Consider the following 20,383-nt stretch of genomic DNA (forward strand, 5'->3'; position numbering starts at 1 on the left):
CTCCACCTTCCCCCTTCCTGGAGGATTTGGAGGCGACATTTGTTTCAGTACCCTTCGGTATTGGTTATTTTTTCTTTGCTGCCCTGGTTAGTGTTCTACTCTTCTGAACTGTGGTTGTACATGAGGTGTGACTATGAGCTGCTGCAAACTAAATCTGGGGTTGTAGAGCGGTGCAACATGGGATACCAGGTAAGCCTAGCCAATTAGAGATTTCATGCTAGAAAAATATAAGTTGGCCGAGTCAGAGCCGATGTTCGGCTCCGAACCCGTGAGTAAGAATGTGAGGCGAGATGGACCACATACATCAAGCATTATGGTGGGTACATAACTTGTAGTTTTGCAGGAAAAAGAACATTTCATTCTTAGTTGAAATTCTGAACACACACTGCACTACTCCTTTTTCCTTGGAGAAAGAGCCTGAATTTTACTAATCTGTCATTCTGGGTTACAGCCACAAGGCGCATGAAGGTTTGAATGCTTCTTCATTCGCTGTGTTTAATGGCAAACAGCTGTGAGGTTCACTGTTCGTATAGCATACATCCATATGAGTTTACTTCATTTGATAGTGTGATGCCTGTGGCTGCAGAGTCGTTATTTCTTCTTGGATCTGCTGCTTATCTCAGACCCATGCTTTCACTCCTTGGGGTACTGGACTTGTTTTACCAGCTTTAGAGCACTCCTTTACTTGTGACTAAGTCCTTCGCCATAGACGTATCTGTCATAAGATTGCTAGACTACATGTAGAAGGAGGCTTTCGTACAAGACATGGAAGAATTTTGAAAAGCTCTTCCACATTAACTGCCTGCAGTTACAAACTGTGTTGCTGGCCCTTCTTGTCAAGGGGGACTGGTGGGAAGCAGAGACCCCTTCTGATGGGTTTGGAAAGTCGTATAGTATTTGAATATATGAACAAGCAGCATTTTGCACACTCATACCCTGTGTGTCAGGAAGTGATGTAATGTTGCATTTTGTCACTAACTGGGGAATCTTCTGGTAGTGGTGTACTTTCAGAGGGAATTGCATGTCAGCAGCAGAATGTGGAGCTACAGTGCACGTCTTCTTTTCATGTTGTACACCTATTAGGAAAACATTTGGATAGTCTGGTAGTATGAGGACACCCTTTAAACCCAGTTATTCATTCCCAAGGAGAATGATGCCCTTTCCCAGTTCTGCTTCCTTCAACAGTGTAGAGAGTAGTGGACAGCAGACATTTTTCAGTGGATTAAGTTAGAGTTCCATGCTAACTCCATCTTTCGCCCTGATAACTCATTTGTCATCAAATTTCAGCACAGAAGGGTCATAGTTGATCTTGGTTCTGCCTCAGTGAGGAAGAAGATGTTGGTTTTAAGCCCTTTGAAAAAAATGAGTGTACTGCCACAGGGCACAAGTGCTTCCATCTGAGTCAACATGATCTGAACATATGCCAACATTCAAAGTCCATTTTCTCATGTTCCTGTTAAACAAGAGCTGGTTGCAGGAAACCATTATCTAAGCAGCCATTAGGGGGTTTGGCACTATTCTTCTTATCCCTCACATGTTTCCAGCACCAGGCCTGTTACTTCAGACACCTCTTTGATCTGTGCTCTATCTATTTTTCTGATCAGGATATATGTTTGTGTATCCTTTGAAGGATCATGACCTGGAGAAGGCAAGAACTTGTCTCAGTGTTGGCTGAAGCAGTTTATGCACAGAAATAAACTTCTCCACCTTTTTGCAGAGAACCCCTCCTTTCTTCGGAATTGAATTTTATCATTGACATACTCACCTCTCAGACTGACTCATTGGCTTTTGAGCTCTTTTCTTTGAATTCTTTATTTCCGGTAACCTTCAATTTTTGGACCTTTGAACTAATGCCACATTTCCTTCTGAAGGCAGTGTCTGAACTTTTGCTTTCCCTGCCGCACCTTTGAAACAGACTCCCACGTCATAACAAACAAAGCACTTACCTGGCCCTCTTCAAACACAATCTGGACGATTGGATGAATGGCCATAAATTCAACCTGGGGACTCCACCTGTGTCCCTCTTGGACAGGGGTAATAGGTGCTGATGGTGGAAAGAGAACTTGGCTAGGCTTGTAAGGCCCCTAAGGGCCGTTAGCCCAGTAACTTCCTATGATCCTATTAGCCAGTTGTAAAGGGCGGGAAGGCAGTAAGTGCTTTAATATATATTATATCAGTTAAAACTGCTAGTGTCTCATGGTATGTGCATTTTTCTTTCTGGTTTTGCCTTTTGTTGCTGCAGCTTTATTGCATCACTTTTGTTTAATGAGGAATGACAAAAAACTCACTGTTCTTGCATAGCCTGCTGCCTGTTTTAATACCGTAGAGAAAAACTATTTGCCAGAGCTAAAATGTATTCTTGTGTGTGTATGTATATATTTTTATTTATTTTTAATAAGTAATTAATTTTGCTTACAGATAAAAATCTTGCAAGCCACAGGCCTGCCCTGGCACTTGTCCAATTTTGTGTTTTGCAAGTACAACTTCTGGGACCTAGAAGACTCTATTATTGTTGCCCCTGAGGTGGATACGTCCTCTCTTTCTCCTACATACAGAGAATCTCAGTGCATGATTGTCTTTGATCACTGCAAGGTAATAGTGTTTTTTTTTTTTTTTTTTTTACATTTTAGCTATGATGATCATATTAATCTATGCTTTAAAAGATGACCGTGGGAAAAAAAAAAAAGATGTGAAGTGCATAAACAATTTCAGAAATGACTAGACATTTCTCTGCTTTGATTCTTTAGTTGTCTGTTAGAAGTACATAATGTTAAGTTGTCAATCTCGCCTTCATTCTTGCTGGATGGGTTCGGAGCCGAACCTCGGCTCTGACTCGGCCAATGCTAAAACTCGAGAGCTAATTCCACCGGCTCGAGGCTCCCCTATATCCCACAATGCTAGGCGGTAACTACTCAGATCTCGTTTGCCGCTTAGCTGACGAGGTGCTTCTTCTACCGGCTCTGGCAGGTCAGTAAGTTTTCTAATTAGAAACTTCTATTTCAACCCCTAATTTTTTCCTTTTACCATAGTTTTATTTATAGTATTTCATTAGTTTAAATCGTGTCCCCCTCTAGTGTCTGAAATCCCTTTTTATTCCCTTCTGAACTTTTAGGCCTTTGGCCCTCTCCCTCTCCTAGTCCTTCAGTGTGACTGAATTTTTATTTTTTGCTTAAGGGTGCGTTTGTGTGTTGTGCTTGTGTTTTTACACTGAGTTAGGATGTCTAAAGACTCCAAGGTCTCAGGCTTCAAGAAGTGTGATTCGCGCTGTCAGAAAATGTCTGTGACAGACGGTCACACTTCTTGTGTATATTGCCTGGGACCTTTGCACCTGCAGGACTTGTGCTGTATGCCATGCATTCAGCCCTAGAGTCCTGCAGGAACGCAAAAATAAATTGATATGTGGCTTGTTAAAGCCTGAAGGCCCCCCGACCCAGTCTTTGTCAGGGAAGCCTTCTAAGACTTCCAGACCATCGGCTCCAGTTTCTGAGCCGTCCCCTGGAAGCATTAGATCGGCTTCGACATCGGTTCCGGCTGGAGCCGATGTTTCCAAATCTCATACTATCACCTCGGCTCCGGCTGGAGCCGAGGTTGACAAGACTCAGTCGGCTCCGATAGGCTTATTGGAGCCACCTGCTAAGAAGAGGTCTAGGTCTCCTTCCATCGGCTCCATCCATTCGGCGCCGGGATCTCCTCTTCTATCAGAACGGAGCCATAGGTCTCACTCCTCTCGGTCATCCAGGCTGTCCGACCATGATTTACAAAGGATGGTGAGTAGACTTCTGAAGTCCGAGGCACTGGCCCAAATGCTGCATAGCCCTACTCAACAGTCAGCGGCTATTTCCATCCCTGATTTTATTCCTTCTCCGACTCCTCTGAGTTCGGAGCCGGGGCTCATCGGAGCCGTGGCTGTCGGTGCTTCGGAACCGATACCTTCTCTTTCGGCTCTGTCGTCTGCTCCGATTTCCTCATTGGAGGGATCTCGGCGCCGGGCTTCCCTCGTCGGCTCCGAGGGGGCGAGTGGCATCGGACCCTTGTTCGACCCCGTTCTCCCTCTTGGAGCGTCGGCGCTGGTGAGTTCGGCTCCGACATCGGCCTCGGAGCCGTCCCTGTCGGTGCCGGGGGGGGGTCCTTGTCTCCTCGGAGAGGGGACCTCTGGCCTTGCCTGATAGGGGTGCCTTCGAGGTCATACGGAGCGTGCTAGACCCAGTGTCTACCCCACAGTTGGCTCTGTCAGCTCCTCCCTCTTCAGTGCCTGCAGTGATTTCTACCCATCCCCTTGTATCAGACCGCAGAGAGCCAGCTCCTCAGGTTTCCCCATTGGGAATTTCCTCCTCTTCCGAGGCCTCTCCTGATCCGGTAGGAGAACCCCCTCAGAAGAGACAGTGCAAGAGGAAGCACATTGACTCCCCTGAGTCTATCACCTCTGACACTGACTTGGAGGAATCTGAAGGTTCCCCTCGGTCCCCCTCTGAGGATGTCTCCTTTGCTGACGTCCTTGAAATCCTGAAACAGAGGGGGAACTGGCCCGCCCTTAACCCTTCAGAGGATGAGTCAGTTTACATTGAGGCATTTGGCTCTCGCCCTTCCACCTCCTGGGTGTCCCCTCCCTTTGACCCCCTTATGGAAGTGGTGGCAAGGAAGGCTTGGGACGGCCCCTGTTTCAGTGGAACCTACCTCAAGGAGGCCGTCAAAATTTATTACTGCCCCTAAGGAGAAAGAGTTTCTATCAAAAGGTGTCTCTGTTGATGCCATGGTGGTGGCTGCAGCCACTAAGAAGGAGTTAGACGATCCTTCGGTACCTGTCCATCCTCCTAATAAGGAGTCTAGGACCATGGACAGGTACGGTAAGCGGATGTTTTCATCAGCGACCTTCTCAATGCGGTCTGTGAACTACTTGTGTCACTTCACCCGTCTCCAGAGAGATTTGCTCAAAGATGTGGGTGAGGCTATACAGGATCCAACAGCTGAGGGGTTCCAAGACAAAATGAACTCCCAGTTGGCAACCCTGAATTCGATTGTTAACTCCTCCATGCGGCTTATCTCATATGCTGCTGATGGGGCGAGTAGGGCCGCAGGCACAGGTGTAGCCTTACGACGTCACGCCTGGATGCGGCTTTGCAATTTTGCAGACCCTTTCAAGGCGTCCTTCACCAATTCCCCCTTTGATGGCTCAACATTGTTTGGTCCTCAGGTGAAGGATACATTGACTAGGTGCGAGGTGGAAGGTAAGACTCTCTCTGCCATGGGAGTCCGTTTATCTACCCCTTCTAGACCTTATCCAAAAGGTCAGAGGGGAGGAAAAATGTCGTTCCGCAAGCCTCAGGGAGTCTCATCTGACGCTCAAGGTCGATTCCCCTCTAGAGGCAGAGGGGGGAATAACAATAGACGCCGCCCTAGAGGCAGAGGAGGTCTGCAAAACCAGGGTAGCAGAGAAACTTTCTCTGATAAACCCTTTCAGCATCCCTGAGGAGCTGCCCGGCTGTCCACCTTCGGAGGCAGTCGGGGGAAGATTATCACTGTACCCAAAAGCCTGGCTTTCCCTCACCAAAGACAAATGGGTACAGTCAATCATATCCGAGGGTTACAAAATTCCCTTTATTCACACCCCTTCCCAACCCAAAGGATCCCTTCCAGACATTCCACCCAGTCTAAGGGAACAAGCAGCATTAGAAATATCAGAGCTGCTATCAAAAAGAGCTATCCAATCAGTCCCAGCAGACCAGCAAGGATCCGGAATCTACTCCAAATTCTTTTTGGTACCAAAAAAACAGGGGACTGGAGACCTATACTGGATCTCAGCAAGTTAAATAATTGTATAAAAAAAAAAACAAAATTCCGGATGGTCACGCTACAGTCCATTCTACCCTTCTTGGGTCAGGACAATTGGATGTGCTCGATAGACCTTCAGGATGCGTACTACCATATCAAAATGCACAGACCTCCAGGAGGTTTCTCCGCTTCAGGCTGGGAGCCAGTCACTACCAGTTCAGAGCCCTGCCCTTTGGTCTCACTACAGCCCCCCCGAGTGTTTACCAAATGCATGGCAGTGGTCCTGGCTCACTTGAGACGTCAAGGATTCCAGGTGTTTCCATATTTGGACGACTGGCTCCTTACCGCCACCACCAGACATCAACTGCTTCTAGCCAGAGACTTCACCATCCAAACTTGCCAAGCTCTAGGCATTTCAATAAATTTCGAAAAATCTGCCTTGTCGCCTTGTCAATCTATTAACTTTATAGATGCTTTCCGCCAGACTTACAGAGCAGAGAGTGTTAGATATCCGCAAACAAGTTTACCTTCTATTACAATGCAACAAGGTCAAAGCCAGGGTAGTCTTGAAGGTATTAGGACTCATGGCAGCTACTGTCACCCTTCTCCCCGTAGCTCGTTTTCACATGAGGATCCTCCAATGGATGCTGTTTACTCAATGGTCCTTCCAACAGCTCCCGATGTCTCACATCATATTAATAACTCAGTCATGCAAGAATCACCTGTTTTGGTGGATCATATCACCTCAAGTTCTCCAAAGCAGACCTTTCGTTCTCCCCCCCCCCCCAGCCGCCACTGTGACAATGGACGCCTCCCTGATCGGGTGGGGGGGGGCATTATCAGGGCAGGACAGTCCAGGGCACGTGGCAACCTTTCGAGTGCCACTTGCACATAAATGTCTTAGAGATGAGAGCAGTGCTTTTAGCATTGCAAGCCCTTTAGGACTCTCTTCCCACGGGGACTATTGCAATTCAGACGGACAACATGCCCATAGTGTGGTACATCAACAAACAGGGCGGAACCAGATCCTACCCCTTATGTCGAGAGGCACTCAGAGTTTGACAGTGGGCAATTTCTTCTCAGCGTTTTCTGATAGCAACGCACATTCCCGGGAAGTCCAACGTGATTGTGGACAAGTTGAGCAGGGCCATTCTGATGCCCCACAAGTGGTCTCTGAAGAAATCAGTGCTGGAAGAAGTCTTTCAAAGATGGGGCCAGCCTTGCTGTGATCTTTTTGCTACTCCCCAAAACAGCAAGTGTCACGACTTCTTCACTCTCTTCCCGTTACCAGGCCATCCCACCAGAGACGCTCCAGTCCACGATTGGCCCCGGGGACTTCTGTATGCTTTTCCCCCTTTTCCACTGATATCTCAGTTAATTCAGAAAGCTATCGCCTTGAGAGTTACAATGATCCTCATTGCCCCTTACTGGCCTCGACAGATATGGTTTCCGTTCCTCCATCATTACCTGTTGGAGCAGCCTTGGCATCTGGACCCGGTGCCAGATCTGCTGACCCACCAGTCGGGCCAGCTGCACCACTCCCTTCATTCTCTCAACCTCACAGCGTGGTTTCTCCAATTCCTACCCTAGCCAGGCTTCCCTTAATCTCTCATTCGGTCCGGAACATCCCGATAGCTTCTCACAAATCTTCTACCAGGAAGATTTATAATAGTAAATGGAAACGTTTTTCCTTCTGGGCAGCATCAAAGAATATAGACCCCTTCACTGCACCTATCCAGTCTATCCTAGACTTTCTGGCGGAGCTCTTCCATTTAGGCTCTTCTTCATCTACCATGAGAGTACAACTAGCTGCTATATCTAATTTTCATGTAGGAGTCTCAGACTCCAGTATCATGTCCCATAAGCTCTGCAAAGCCTTTTTAAGAGGTGTTTTTCTGCTCAAGCCCCCAATCAAAGATCCCCCACCTCAATGGGGCTTGAATTTGGTTCTGGCATCCTTGATCCTCCCCCCCTTCAAACCAGCGGCTTCATGCCCTCTTAAGCTGCTCTCATGGAAAACACTTTTTCTAGTAGCCATAACTTCAGCTAGAAGGGTATCCGAACTTCATGCTCTGTGCAGTCATCCTCCTTACTTAGTTTTCCACAAAGATAGGGTGTCCCTCAGGACTAATCCGTCCTTCCTACCTAAAGTTTCCTCTGAGACAAATCTGAACCAAACGATTGATCTCCCAGTATTTTTCCCTGACTATTCCAACAGGTCGGAACAAAAGATGTTCTTCATCTCACATTGCTGCAGTCCTTACACTTGGGTAGTCCGCTGTCCTCGGTCGGCCCGAATATCAAAGTATTAGGCTGACGTCTGTCAAGGCGCTTAAGACTGACATCAGGACGTCAGGGTACAAATGCGCATGACCGACGTCATATCCTCAGCCTTTTTTGCCGCATGGTCCGATGCAGAAGCAGCGTTGCAAGTGCCGTTCGGCGTTCTGAAATTTTTCGAATTCGGAGTTTCAGACCGAGTCAAAGTTGGCTAAGTACCCCGTTGGGGAATATTTTAGTTTTTTCTTGCCTCAGTGGTTTACCGGATGTCAGAAAAAGTGAATAACTGTATTTCTTGTGAGAAACAGATACCGCATAGAGATTATCATACTTTGTGTATTCCTTGTTTGGGTCCTGAGCATGACGTTGTGGGGTGTCGCTTTTGTGCTAGGTTCAATAAGCACTATTGCGAAGGTTAGATTGTGCCAGGTTGGTCTTGAAGCGGTGCAATTATAATATGCCGTCGGATGCTCCGGCGCCCGCTTCGAAGAAGCGCAAAGACAAAGCAGCTAAACCCAGGCAAGAAGAGTCGTCCGTGCGGACGCCGGTTCTTTAGAGGTGTCAGTGGAACCGGTGGTTCCGCGGAGGTTTCTCTGGAGTCCCAGGGGAGACTTTGTTATTGCAGGATGTGGCCTCTCAGGAGGCAGGTCAGGCTGAAGGGGCTTCTCAGGTTACTGTACTCCCTCCCTTCCTAGGGTGGTTAGGCCCTCTCCTTCTGTTTCCAAGGCTTCTCCCAGAGGCAGGCCAGGTTTAGCTTCTGTTGGTGTCACTCCTAGTTCATCAGGATCTGTGCCCAAGAAGCACATGCTTAAAATGGCAGAAGATTTAATTACTTTGATTAGAGGTTCTTTGCCCCTCCTGATAAGAGGCCTAGGGTGGAACCAGAGTTGGGGAGTTTTGAGCAGGCTTCGGATGTTTCAGAGTCTTGGCTGAAGACTTGCAGGAGTATTCTCCTTATTCTGATTCTGATGTGGATGATTCTACTCCTTCTGCTTCTCCTCCAGAGGATTTTTCTTTTCAGAGACTCTTCATTCCATGAGGGAACATTTTAAGTGGGAAGGTCAGGACTTCTCTGATTCCAGGAAAAGGCTTAGGGAATTTTTGCTTTTACCCCAGCATAGGCCTTTGGCTATACCTCCTGTTCTGGATGTTGTGGAAGATGTGTTTGCAGAGGCTTCACTTAATCCTGATTCTTTGCCTCCTGCTCCTGTTAAACCGGATAGGTATTACAGGGTGCCTGAAGCGCATAAATATCTTTATAAGGGTCCTAGGGCGGACCCAGAAACTGTTAGTCAGGGACCTAAGGGTGTCAAGGCCTCGGTTGTAAAAAATCCGGTTCCTCCAGATAAAGAGGCCAGAGCTTTGGATAGATGGGGAAAGAAAGTCTATACTTCTTCCACCTTAGCTATGAGGGCTTTAAATTGCCAGTTTCACATGTTGAAATATCAAAACTATCTACTTTCTCAATTGAAGTCTAAGGTAGATGCTCTGGCGGAAGGTATTGAGTGTAAAGAATTACAAGATTTGGTACATGTTTCTGAACAGGTGGGTAAGCATTCTTTGCAATGTGGTTTTGATGCTGTACAGGCCTCGTCTAGGGTGGCTGCCACTGGGTCAGTTCTTCGCAGGCACGCCTGGCTGAGGGATCAGAATTTATCTGAACATGTTAAGACAAGGATTTTAGATGCTCCTTTACAGTCTGATGTGTTGTTTGGTTCACCTGTGGAGGCAGTCTTAAAGAAAATGGAAGACAAGGCTAAGTCTATGCAGACTGTTAAAGATTTTTTGCAAGTTCAGCCTCCGAAGTTTAGTAGGAATTGGCCTGCTAAGGGGTGGACGTATTCTTCTTATGATTCACAGTCTAGGGGTAGATCTAGACGTGGTAGAGGCAGAGCTCAGGGCTCTTTCAGGCCTAGAACAGGGAGTTCACCTGCACAGTCTTCGGGTGAGGGCAGGGGCCAGTCCTTTCGTAAACAGGCCCAATGACCTACCTTTTCAGCTGCCAGAGCCTTCTCGTCTGGCAGCACCTTTGGGTGGAAGGTTGGCACTCTTCAAGGAAAATTGGAGTTTAATTACCCAAGACAGATGGGTATTGGATATCATACACCGAGGTTACAAGTTTTATTTCCATACCTTGCCTCCTTTCAAAGGCATGCCAGACATTCCTCCTCAGCAAAGAATAGAGGCTCACAAACAAATTTCTCTGCTGCTTCAAATAGGGGCCATACAGCCGGTCCCTCTGCCAGAAGTAGGCCTAGGATTTTATTCTCGCCTGTTCCTAGTACCAAAGAAGGGGAACACGTGGAGACCAATTTTGGATTTATCTATCCTCAACACTTATCTGGACATTCCCAAGTTCAAAATGTTGACGTTACAACAGCTTTTACCTCTGCTGGGCAAAGATCACTGGATGGTAACTCTGGATCTCAAGGAGGCTTACCTTCATGTTCCTATCAGGCTAAGTTGCAGGAAGTATCTGTGTTTTCGGGCTGGGACTTCTCATTATCAGTTCTCTGCATTGCCCTTTGGCTTATCTACTGCGCCCAGAGTGTTCACGAAAGTTCTGGCTCCAGTGATAGCTTTCTTCAGGCTAAAAGGAATACAGATATATCCTTATTTGGACGATTGCCTCATTCTGGCTCAAGGAAGGGACGAACTTCTTCATCATTTGCAATATGTGATAGCAGTGCTAAGATGCCTGGGGTATTCTGTGAACGAAATAAAGTCCAGTGTAGTACCCTCTCAGGACATGTGCTTTCTGGGTGTGAGACTGAATACAGCATCCCAGATGGCCTTTTTGACCCCGGACAAACAAAAGAATCTTTCCCTTTACTTCCATCAATTGTCTCATCAGTCCAGGCTGACTGCAAGGACAGTCCTTCAAGCCTTGGGGTTCATGGCATCTTGTATTCTGGTGCTTCCCAATGCCAAACTGCATATGAGGAAGCTACAATGGTATCTCAAAATGTATGGACACAGCACTGCCAGGATATGGACACTGTCATTCAGATAATACCTTGCATTCAAAAGGAATTTTTGTGGTGGGCTCAGGAATGTCACCTAAACAAGGGACTCTCTGTGACCCGGCCAGAGGCGAGTCAGATTCTAACGACAGATGCCTCAGACAAAGCTTGGGGAGCTCATCTAAATGGAAAGTGGATACAAGACACGTGGCCTGCCAGACTACAACATCTACATATCAACTTGAAGGAGATGTTAGCAGTCCAATTTGCATTAATAGCTTTCAAGGATTTACTTCTTCCAGGGCAGGTGTTGATTCTAACAGACAACACAACTGTCATGTGGTACATCAACAAGGCAATGATTTTGTGGGAGACTGCTCTCAGTTTACAGCTAAATCTTCAGGCAAAGTTTCTGCCGGGAGCACAGAACTCCTTAGCAGATGTGTTGAGCAGACGAATTATGGATCCCCACGAGTGGAAATTGGATCCTCATGTATTTCAGAAATTGACAGTGCCATGGGGAACTCCAGACATAGATCTGTTCGCTTCTCCACTAAACTACCAGCTGCCAAAGTTTTGCACAAAAAGGTTTCATCCCACAGCCTGGAAAGTGGATGCTCTTTCTTTCAATTGGAGCAATCTTCATGTGTATGCCTTTCCACCTCTGCCTCTCCTCCCAAAGGTACTCCTAAAGGTCAGACAGGACAAGCCAAAGATGATTTTAATAGCTCCAGATTGGCCTCGACAGCACTGGTACCCATTACTGAGAAGTCTGGTATGGGAGCCTCCATGGCCTTTGCCTTCGATTCCACACCTGCTGTCTCAGGAGAACAGTCATTTACTCAATATCAAACTTCACTCTCTTCACCTAACAGCCTGGCATATTCTGTTTTGAACCCTGGAGGGTCTCAGCTTCCACAGCAAGTTTTGAATGTTATTTTGGAGGTCAGAAGGCCTAGTACAAGGAAAGTGTACGCAGATAAATGGAAGAGATTTTTACTTTGGAGTACTGCAAAGGAATTTGATGTTTCTGAGCCTAATTTAAGTGTGGCTCTTCAATATCTTACTGAGTTACTGGACAAAGGTTTGTCCTTCTCTTCTATTAAGGTTCATGCTGCAGCAATTTCTGCTCACTATGATTGTGACCCACCATTGTTTTCTCATCCTTTGTTCAAGCAATTTCTTAGAGGGGCAAAGAATATAAGACCCCGTAGAGCTCCTACTCCTGCTTGGGATCTCAATTTTGTGTTGGAGAAACTCACTCTACAACCTTTTGAGCCTGCAGCTACTGCCAAGTTGAAATATTTATCATGGAAGACTGCTTTTTTGTTGGCCATTACCTCTGCAAGAAGGGTTTCTGAATTACAGGCCCTTATGGCGGTTGAGCCTTTCTTAATTTTCCATAAGGATAGAGTATCTTTGCGTACTAATCCTTCCTTTATGCCTAAAGTGGTTTCTAGTGTGGCTTTAAAACAAACTATTCATTTGCCTACTTTCTGTGCAAATCCCCGAAATAAAGGGGAAAAGATTTTGCACACTTTAGATGTACACAGGCAGTTGCGATATTATTTGAGCAGAACTAAAGGGTTCAGGCAGTCTCAGCAGTTATTTGTTTCATTTGCTTTGAGTTCTCAGGGCAAGCCTGTGTCAAAACAAACTATTTCTAAGTGGATTGGGTTTTGCATTGCTTTCTGTTATTCCCATCATGGCAAGGAGATTCCAGCTGGGATTAGGCCTCATTCCACTAGGGCTACTGCCACTTCTACAGCCTTTTTAAGGGGGGTGGCAACTAAGGATATTTTGGAGGCAGCTACTTGGAGTTCAGTGCATACTTTCTCTAAGCATTATCACCTTCCTCTTTACTCTAAATCTAGGGCTGGTTTTGCCACTGCTATTTTACAGGGCATTTTGGCAGCTCCTACTGCTTTATAGTTTTGCCATCCTCCCTTACCTCTGCTTTGGGATTCTACCCAAGTGTAAGGACTGCAGCAATGTGAGATGAAGAACATAGTACAGTTTTGTACCTACCATAAATGTAGATGTTCGAAGATCCACATTGCTGCAGTCCAATTTACCCTCCCTCCTTCCCCTCTGTAGTTAGAGGCGGTTGTGTGGGCTGGGTTGTACATATTGTGTATTTTGTATATATTGTACATATAATTAGTGCAAGGGTGGTTGGTTGGTTTTGCTGTCTTTTGGTTTTGACCTTTCTTTTTAGGGTCTTCTGACATCTGGGGCAAGAAAAGACTGAGGATATGACGTCGGTCATGCGCATTTGTACCCTGACGTCCTGATGTCAGTCTTAAGCGCCTTGACCGACGTCAGCCTAATACTTTGATATTCAGGCCGACCGAGGACAGCGGACTACCCAAGTGTAAGGACTGCAGCAATGTGGATCTTCGAACATCTATATTTATGGTAGGTACAAAACTGTACTTTACATTTTCTAGATGTTCACCGCCAACTTAGATATTATTTAGATAGGACTAAACAGTTCAGGAAATCTGATAAACTTTTCCTTTCTTATGCGGAAGGGAAATTGGGCCTTCCAGTTACTAAGGTGTCCCTTTCAAGATGGCTTACCTCTATAATTACCTTCATCTATGAAATCAGAATCAAAAACTGCCTTCAAGACCTAGAGCTCATTCAACTAGGGCATAAGCTACATCTGTAGCTTTTCAGGACAGGCTGCCTATAGATTCCATTTGTGCAGCAGCCACTTGAGCTTCTCCTCATACCTTCATTTTACATTACAAATTGGATATGGCCTCCAGAAACCGTGCCAGCTTTGGTTCCACTGTTCTCAAGAGTCTGTTCCAATAGGCCACCCGGAATAAGGTGCTAGGGACGCGGTCCCATCCAGCAAGAATGAAGGCGAGATTGACAACTTAACATTAAGAAGTTATGTACCTACCATAACGTTCCATGTTAGTTGTCTTCTCGCCTTCTTTCTTGTGTCCCACCCTCCTTCCCCCTAGCCTGGACAGACCGATAGGAAATTTTGGGATCTTCCTTTTGAGTTTCCTTCCCACATGTTCTACCACCTCTATTCCCCCTTTTATGTTTGTGTAGCTTACATTCAGGTTTATATAGAGGTGGGTTCTTTTTTCTCCATACTATGGAGACCAGAACTGCTTGATTTAGCTATCAAACGAGATCTGAGTAGTTACCGCCTAGCATTGTGGGATATAGGGGAGCCTCGAGCCGGTGGAATTAGCTCTCGAGCTTTAGTATTGGCCGAGTCGGAGCCGAGGTTCGGCTCCAAACCCATCCTGCAAGAAAGAAGGCGAGAAGAAGACAACTAACATGGAACGTTATGGTAGGTACATAACTTTTTATTTTTCTCTGTGAGGATGACGAAGTGTCTGCAGTCATGTAAAGGACTGTTTATTTGTTTTAATTTTTACAAATCTTTGATAGTGTGTTCCTGTTGTTGACATAATTAAGGCTTATCCTTGATTCTGGAAAAGGAATGCTGGATCCTTAAGGTTACCCCACCTGTTAATTTTTATCACTGTGTCAGTGAAGGGGATTTGTGCCCTGAGAACAAACATAAAACAGTACAAAACATTTTGTTTTTTTATTTCAGAATTTTTTTAATTTGGCAGTTAACTTTGCAAATCTCAGCAGAAACAAAAGGTAAAGCAGTTTATAATTTTTGAGAATGGCAAGCGTGAATCATCTGCAGTAGCTGGAAGATGCAGAATGCCCTGCAAAATGTTGCACTGTGAAAGTGGCATTTCCTAACAGTACTTGGTATTGCATCTTGGTAGCTTGGATTTTTCGTATATAACAAAGGTCATACCCTGAACTTTATTTGGAAAGACAGCCCCCCCCCCTTCTTTTTAAATACACAGACAAGGTTCATTGAAATTTAAATTATCTCTAAAGTGTATGATGAGAAATTAGTCTAGACGATGTCTCTTTCATCCTCCTTAAGTTGTCCCCTCAAGAGTCTTTATGCTCTAATGGAAACAGTACTGGTACTGCCAGCTAGCATATTAAAAAGGTAATATTTTGGGTTCATTTCATTTTAAAATACCAGGAAATCATCTCTTTAGTCATTGCACAAAGAAAATGACATTGCTTTTTTATGCATTTTTTTTAAACCTGATCCTCACGCCTTCTGATTTCAAACTTCTGGGGTCCATGTGTTACTGACATCTCTCTCTCTTTTTAAGGGTGATAGCTGGGCAGCAGAACCTTAAGGGTTATTTCATTACATCATCAAGCTTTTGTTTTCTTAAAGCTGCATCCATAAATTCCCAAGTCCAGTAATATTTAATCTGAAGTAGTTAACTTCATTTGTCAGCAACCTTTGGGAATCGGATCCGACCCGGCAATCTTTCATAGCTTAGATCTGAGCTCCTAGCTCCTCCCCTTCACCCATAATCCCCTGCCAACCCTGACTGACCTCAGATCTATTTTGCTGCGCTTCTTGTCGGCAGCTAGGTTTTCGAGCTCCTGGTGTCGTAGGGTTTTTGTGAGAGATTTTCAGTTTTTATTATCCCCTTAAGTGTCGTGTGAGTGTTGTGTGGTCAGGTTTCCTTTTTTTGACTAAAACTATCCTAGTTTAATACCTCCTTTTAGTTAAACTTACCCTCCCTCCCCTTCGCTGGTCACGTCGGCCCCCCCCGGCTAAGTGGTCTTCTCCCTCCAGGACTTCCCGGTCTCCTCCTTCTCGGATCCGGTCTCCGTGCTTCTCACTGGGCCCCGAGGAGGAGGAGACCCGATCTCCGTCGAGGTCATCGAGGCGGCACTCCTGGCCAGCCTCGGTGGCCTCGTCGAGATCGACTCGCAGCCTTTCCGACAGATTTGGACCGGATGATGCGAAGGTTTCTTCAGGCCCAACTGCAGATGGGAGTGCTCCTGCCTCCCCCCCCCCTCCGGGGGGGGAGCTCGACACCTTTCTTTGCCCCGATAGCTCCTTCTCCGACCTGCTTCCCGGGTTCGGAGCCTTCGGAGCTGAGCAGCCTTGGAGCCGGAGGTGGGTCAGCACCGACAATATCGGGTACTTTGGCGCTGACTCTTCCCTCGAGCCTGTCGGGTCCGTTTTTGTCAGATCCTGGCTCTCGGAGCTGTGGGCTGAGCGTCAGATCTGAGGGAATCAGTGTGTCTTCGGCTCCATCTAGGTCGGAGCCCACTGGTCCGTCGGATCCGATGGCTTCGGCGCCGGCCCTGATCCGCCCATCGGATCCAAGCGAGGGTCTGCTCTCGGATCCCAGAGAGAGCGGCTCTCCTTCGGATTTCGATGTGGTGGAGGGGGTGCTGTCAAGTGCTTCCAGGCCCCCGGTCCCTGCTACGGCTCCACCCCGCACTCCCTCTCTGTTGGGTCCGGCTTCCATCACCCGGCCCCAGAGACAGCCTGCTTTGATGTCCCAGGTCGTTCCCTTGGAACAGGATGTGGCTGGTGAGACGTCTTCGGACAGATCCCCCCCCCGGAGAACGACCCTTACAAGCGAAAGTGCAAGAGGAGGCACGTGGACTGCCCCAGAGTCCTTGACTGATGACAAGGATTTGGATGAAGGGGAAGGCTCCCCTAGGTCACCCCCCCGAGGATGTCTCCTTCAGAGACATCATGGAAATGCTCAGGATAAGAGGGGGGGGGCGGTCTGCCCCCAAGGCTTCCTCGGACGAATCAGTGTTCCTGGAGGCATTCGAAGCAGGCCCATCTACCTCTTGGGTGTCCCCTCCGCCCGACCCCTTAGTGGATCTTATTACCACTAGGGTGTGGAAGGAGCCGGACACTGTGGAGCCAGTCCCCAAATGCCCGGACAGGATCCTTAGTCCGCCCTCCTAGAGGTCCCGTTGGAGTAAGGGTCCCCCCATAGATGCCATGTTGGGGGCGGCGGCCACCAAGAGGGAATTAGCTCAGGAGAGTCTCTCGGTCCATCCACCGAGCATGGAGTCCCGTTTGATGGACCATTTAGGGAAGCGGGCCTTTAGATCAGCGACCTTCTCGCTGAGGTCTCTGAACTACATGGCACATGTTATTCGACTGCAGCGGGACCTTATCAAAGAGTACGCTGCGTCGCCCCCGGAGTCCATGTCGGTGGAGGACAAATGGTTGTACTCCACTCGGATGGCCACTCTCAGGTCCATATCTAACACCTCTAAGCGGCTGTTGTCCCACGCCACAGAGGGAGCTGCTAGAGCCAGCGGAGCAGGCCTCGTCATGCGACGTCAGGCCTGGCTCCGGCATTGCGATTTCGCGGAACCCTTCAAGGCGTCATTTATGAATGCCCCTTTCGATGGTTCTGCCCTGTTTGGCAAGACCATTTGCGAGACTTTGGTCCAGAGCGAAAAGGACGGGAAGACGTTGCCTGCCGTCGGAGTCAGCTTCTCTGCTCCCCAGAGGTCCTTCTCCAAGAACCAAAAGGGACAGAAGAAGATGTGGTTCCGGAAGTCGCAACAATCCCAGTCCACTCCGGATCCCCAGTCCTTCCGTGGCAGAGGAGGACAGGGTGGACGCCACCCTAGAGGCAGAGGGGGCCCGAGGAATGGTGGGTCCAGAGAAGCTTTCTCTGACTGGCCCACCCAGCGACCCTGAGGGGTTGCCCGACTGCTCCTCTCTGGAGGTAGTCAGGGGACGTTTTTCGAGGCACTGGCAGCTTGGGAGTCCATCACAACAGACCACTGGGTGCTTCGCATCATATCCAGAGGATACCAAATTCTTTTTTCTCACATCCCTCACGAACCCAAACGCCTCCCCGATGTCCCACCCGATCAGAGGGAGGCCGCAGCTGCGGAAATTCAACAGCTCTTAGGAAAAAGAGCCATCTAACACGTCCCCCCAGACCAGTTCGGATCGGGTTACTACTCCAGGTTCTTTTTGGTGACAAAAAAGACGGGGGACCTAAGGCCAATTCTCGATCTCTCCCTCCTGAACCTGTCAGTAACCAAAGAGAAGTTCCGGATGGTCACTCTTCAATCCATTCTCCCCCTGTTGCGGGAGAGCAACTGGATGTGCTCGATAGACCTCAAGGATGCGTATTACCACATTTTGATGGACAAACGATCCAGGAGGTTTCTCCGCTTCCAGCTAGGAGCCAGTCATTATCAATTCAGGGTCCTTCCCTTCGGTATCACCTCAGCACCCAGGGTGTTCACCAAGGTATTAGTAGTGATAGCGGCCCACCTGAGGCTCCAGGGAATGCAGGTGTTTCCATACCTAGACGACCGGCTCCTGACCGCCCCAACAAGGCAACTACTCTGCTGAGCTAGGAATTACTTTCTCCACCTTGCTCCCCGGCTGGGGATCACCGTCAACATGGACAAATCCTTTCTCAACCCGACTCAGGTGATAGACTTTATCGGGGCCAGATTAGACACCAACAGCTTACTAGCCTTCTTAACCACCGAGCGACTTCACACCCTGAGGCTAAATGTGCGGGCCATTTTGCTATCATCGGCTCCCCCGGCAGGATTGGTCCTGAGGGCGCTGGGCTCCATGGCGGCCGCAATTACCCTGCTCCCCATGGCTCGCCTGTACATGAGGGTTTTGCAGCGGACTCTCCAAGTCCAGTGGTCCTTCCGTCGATACCCTCTCAGTCACCCCATCCCCTCAGCAAGGCTTGCAAAAGGGCTCTTGCATGGTGGTTGCAATCACCGGACCTCCAAGTGGGACGCCCTTTCTCCATGGCCCCTCCACTCGCCACGGTGACCACGGACGCCTCTCACCTCGGGTGGGGGGGGGGCATTATGCGGGCCGGACGGTCCAAGGCACGTGGGGAGACCTCATTGCATATAAATGTTCTAGAGATGAGGACAGTGCTGTTGTCGTTGCAAGCACTTCAGAGCCTTCTTCCTACATGTCTGTGGTCTGGTACATCAACAAACAGGGGGGAACCATGTCCTACCCACTCTGTCGAGAAGCTATGAGAGTGTGGGAATGGGCGATCTCCACCATCCACTTCCTTATTGCAACGCACATTCTGGGATGGTCCAACATCCTGGCGGACAAACTCAGTCGCACCATACTGTCTCCTTACGAGTGGTCTCTCAATCCCCAGGTAGCGAAGCAGATATTTGCCGTATGGGGGCGACCCTGTTGCGATCTCTTCGCCTCTCCTTCAAACACAAAATGCAACAGCTACTTTGCTCTAATTCCCCCCACCGGGGAATCCCCGAGAGACGCTCTGGTGCATGCTTGGCCTCCCGGTCTACTCTGTGCTTGCCCCCTCTATCTCTGATGCTGAAGCTTCAACAGAAAGACAGTCGGTTGGGGAGCAAAATGATCCTCATTGCCCCATTCTGGCCTCGTCAAAGTTGGTTCCCTTACCTCTGGTCTCATCTGGTGAATCCGCCTTGGATTCTAGATCCCCTCCCGGATCTGATTTCCCACCCCCTAGGCCTCCCAGTCCCGAACCTAGACAATCTCAAGCTTACGGCTTGGTTGCTCCAGTTCCACTCGTAGCTAGGACTCCCGGTATCTCCTCCCCAGTTAAAGCTATCCTAGTAGCAGCACACAAGCCTTCTACTAGGAAAGTCTATAGTAGTAAATGGAGACGTTTCGCTATTTGGGCAGAGCGTCAGAACCTGGACCCTTTCACAGCTTCGTTGCCCCCCGTTTTGGATTTCCTTTCAGGGCTTTTTCATCAGGGGGCTAGCTGTTCCACAGTCAAAGTTCAACTAGCAGCTCTCTCTCATTACCATGTGGGACATGAACTGGGTCCATTGATCACCACAAAGTTATGGAAGACCTTTCTGAAGGGCACCTTCCTACTCAGACCTCCAGTAAAGGAAGTAGTGCCTCCCTGGGATTTGACTTTAGTACTTCAGGCCTTGACAGCTCCCCCCTTTGAACCTGCAGCTTCAGCTGATCTCAAACATTTGTCATGGAAAACAGCCTTTCTCTTCGCTATTACCTCAGCTAGGAGGGTCTCTGAACTTCAAGCCCTATGTGTAAAACCTCCTTACTTGACCTTCCACAAAGATAGGGTTTACCTCGGGACCAATCCCTCATTCCTTCCTAAGATTGCTTCCGAGGCAAATATTAACCAATCCATTAATCTGCCAGTTTTCTTTCCTGAATACCAGAACAAAGGAGAATACAAACTACATTCTTTAGATGTGCATAGACAGCTACGTTTTTACCTTCATAGAACGGCTGGTCATAGACAATCCGACCAGTTGTTCGTCTCCTTTGCCAAATTTAACTTGGGTAAATCTGTGTCGAAGGTCACCTTGTCAAGGTGGATCTCGCAATGCATCCTTTTGGCTTATGAAAGTTCTGGCAGGCCTGCACCTCAGGGAGTCCATGCCCACTCTACTAGGTCCATGTCTACTTCTGCTGCCTTTCGGTCTAGAGTACCCCTGGGTGATATTTGTTCAGCAGCCACTTCGGCTTCACCTCATACCTTCATCAACCA

At 47.9% G+C, this 20,383-nt stretch overlaps 1 protein-coding gene across 1 annotated transcript in view; it reads left to right on the top strand.

Annotated features, from left to right (window-relative positions):
- Positions 1-20,383, top strand: part of KIF13B (kinesin family member 13B) — a gene marked incomplete in the record, with an annotated part of 3,953,176 nt that overhangs the window by 2,004,713 nt on the left and 1,928,080 nt on the right. Inside the window, 1 exon segment of the mRNA XM_044062707.1 lies at positions 2,419-2,592. Coding sequence (XP_043918642.1) covers positions 2,419-2,592 — 174 coding nt within the window.

This window comes from Protopterus annectens, chromosome 2.part1 (genome assembly GCF_019279795.1).
Source record: "Protopterus annectens isolate FY-2018-M chromosome 2.part1, PAN1.0, whole genome shotgun sequence".
In the NCBI taxonomy this organism is placed as follows: Eukaryota; Metazoa; Chordata; order Ceratodontiformes; family Protopteridae; genus Protopterus; species Protopterus annectens.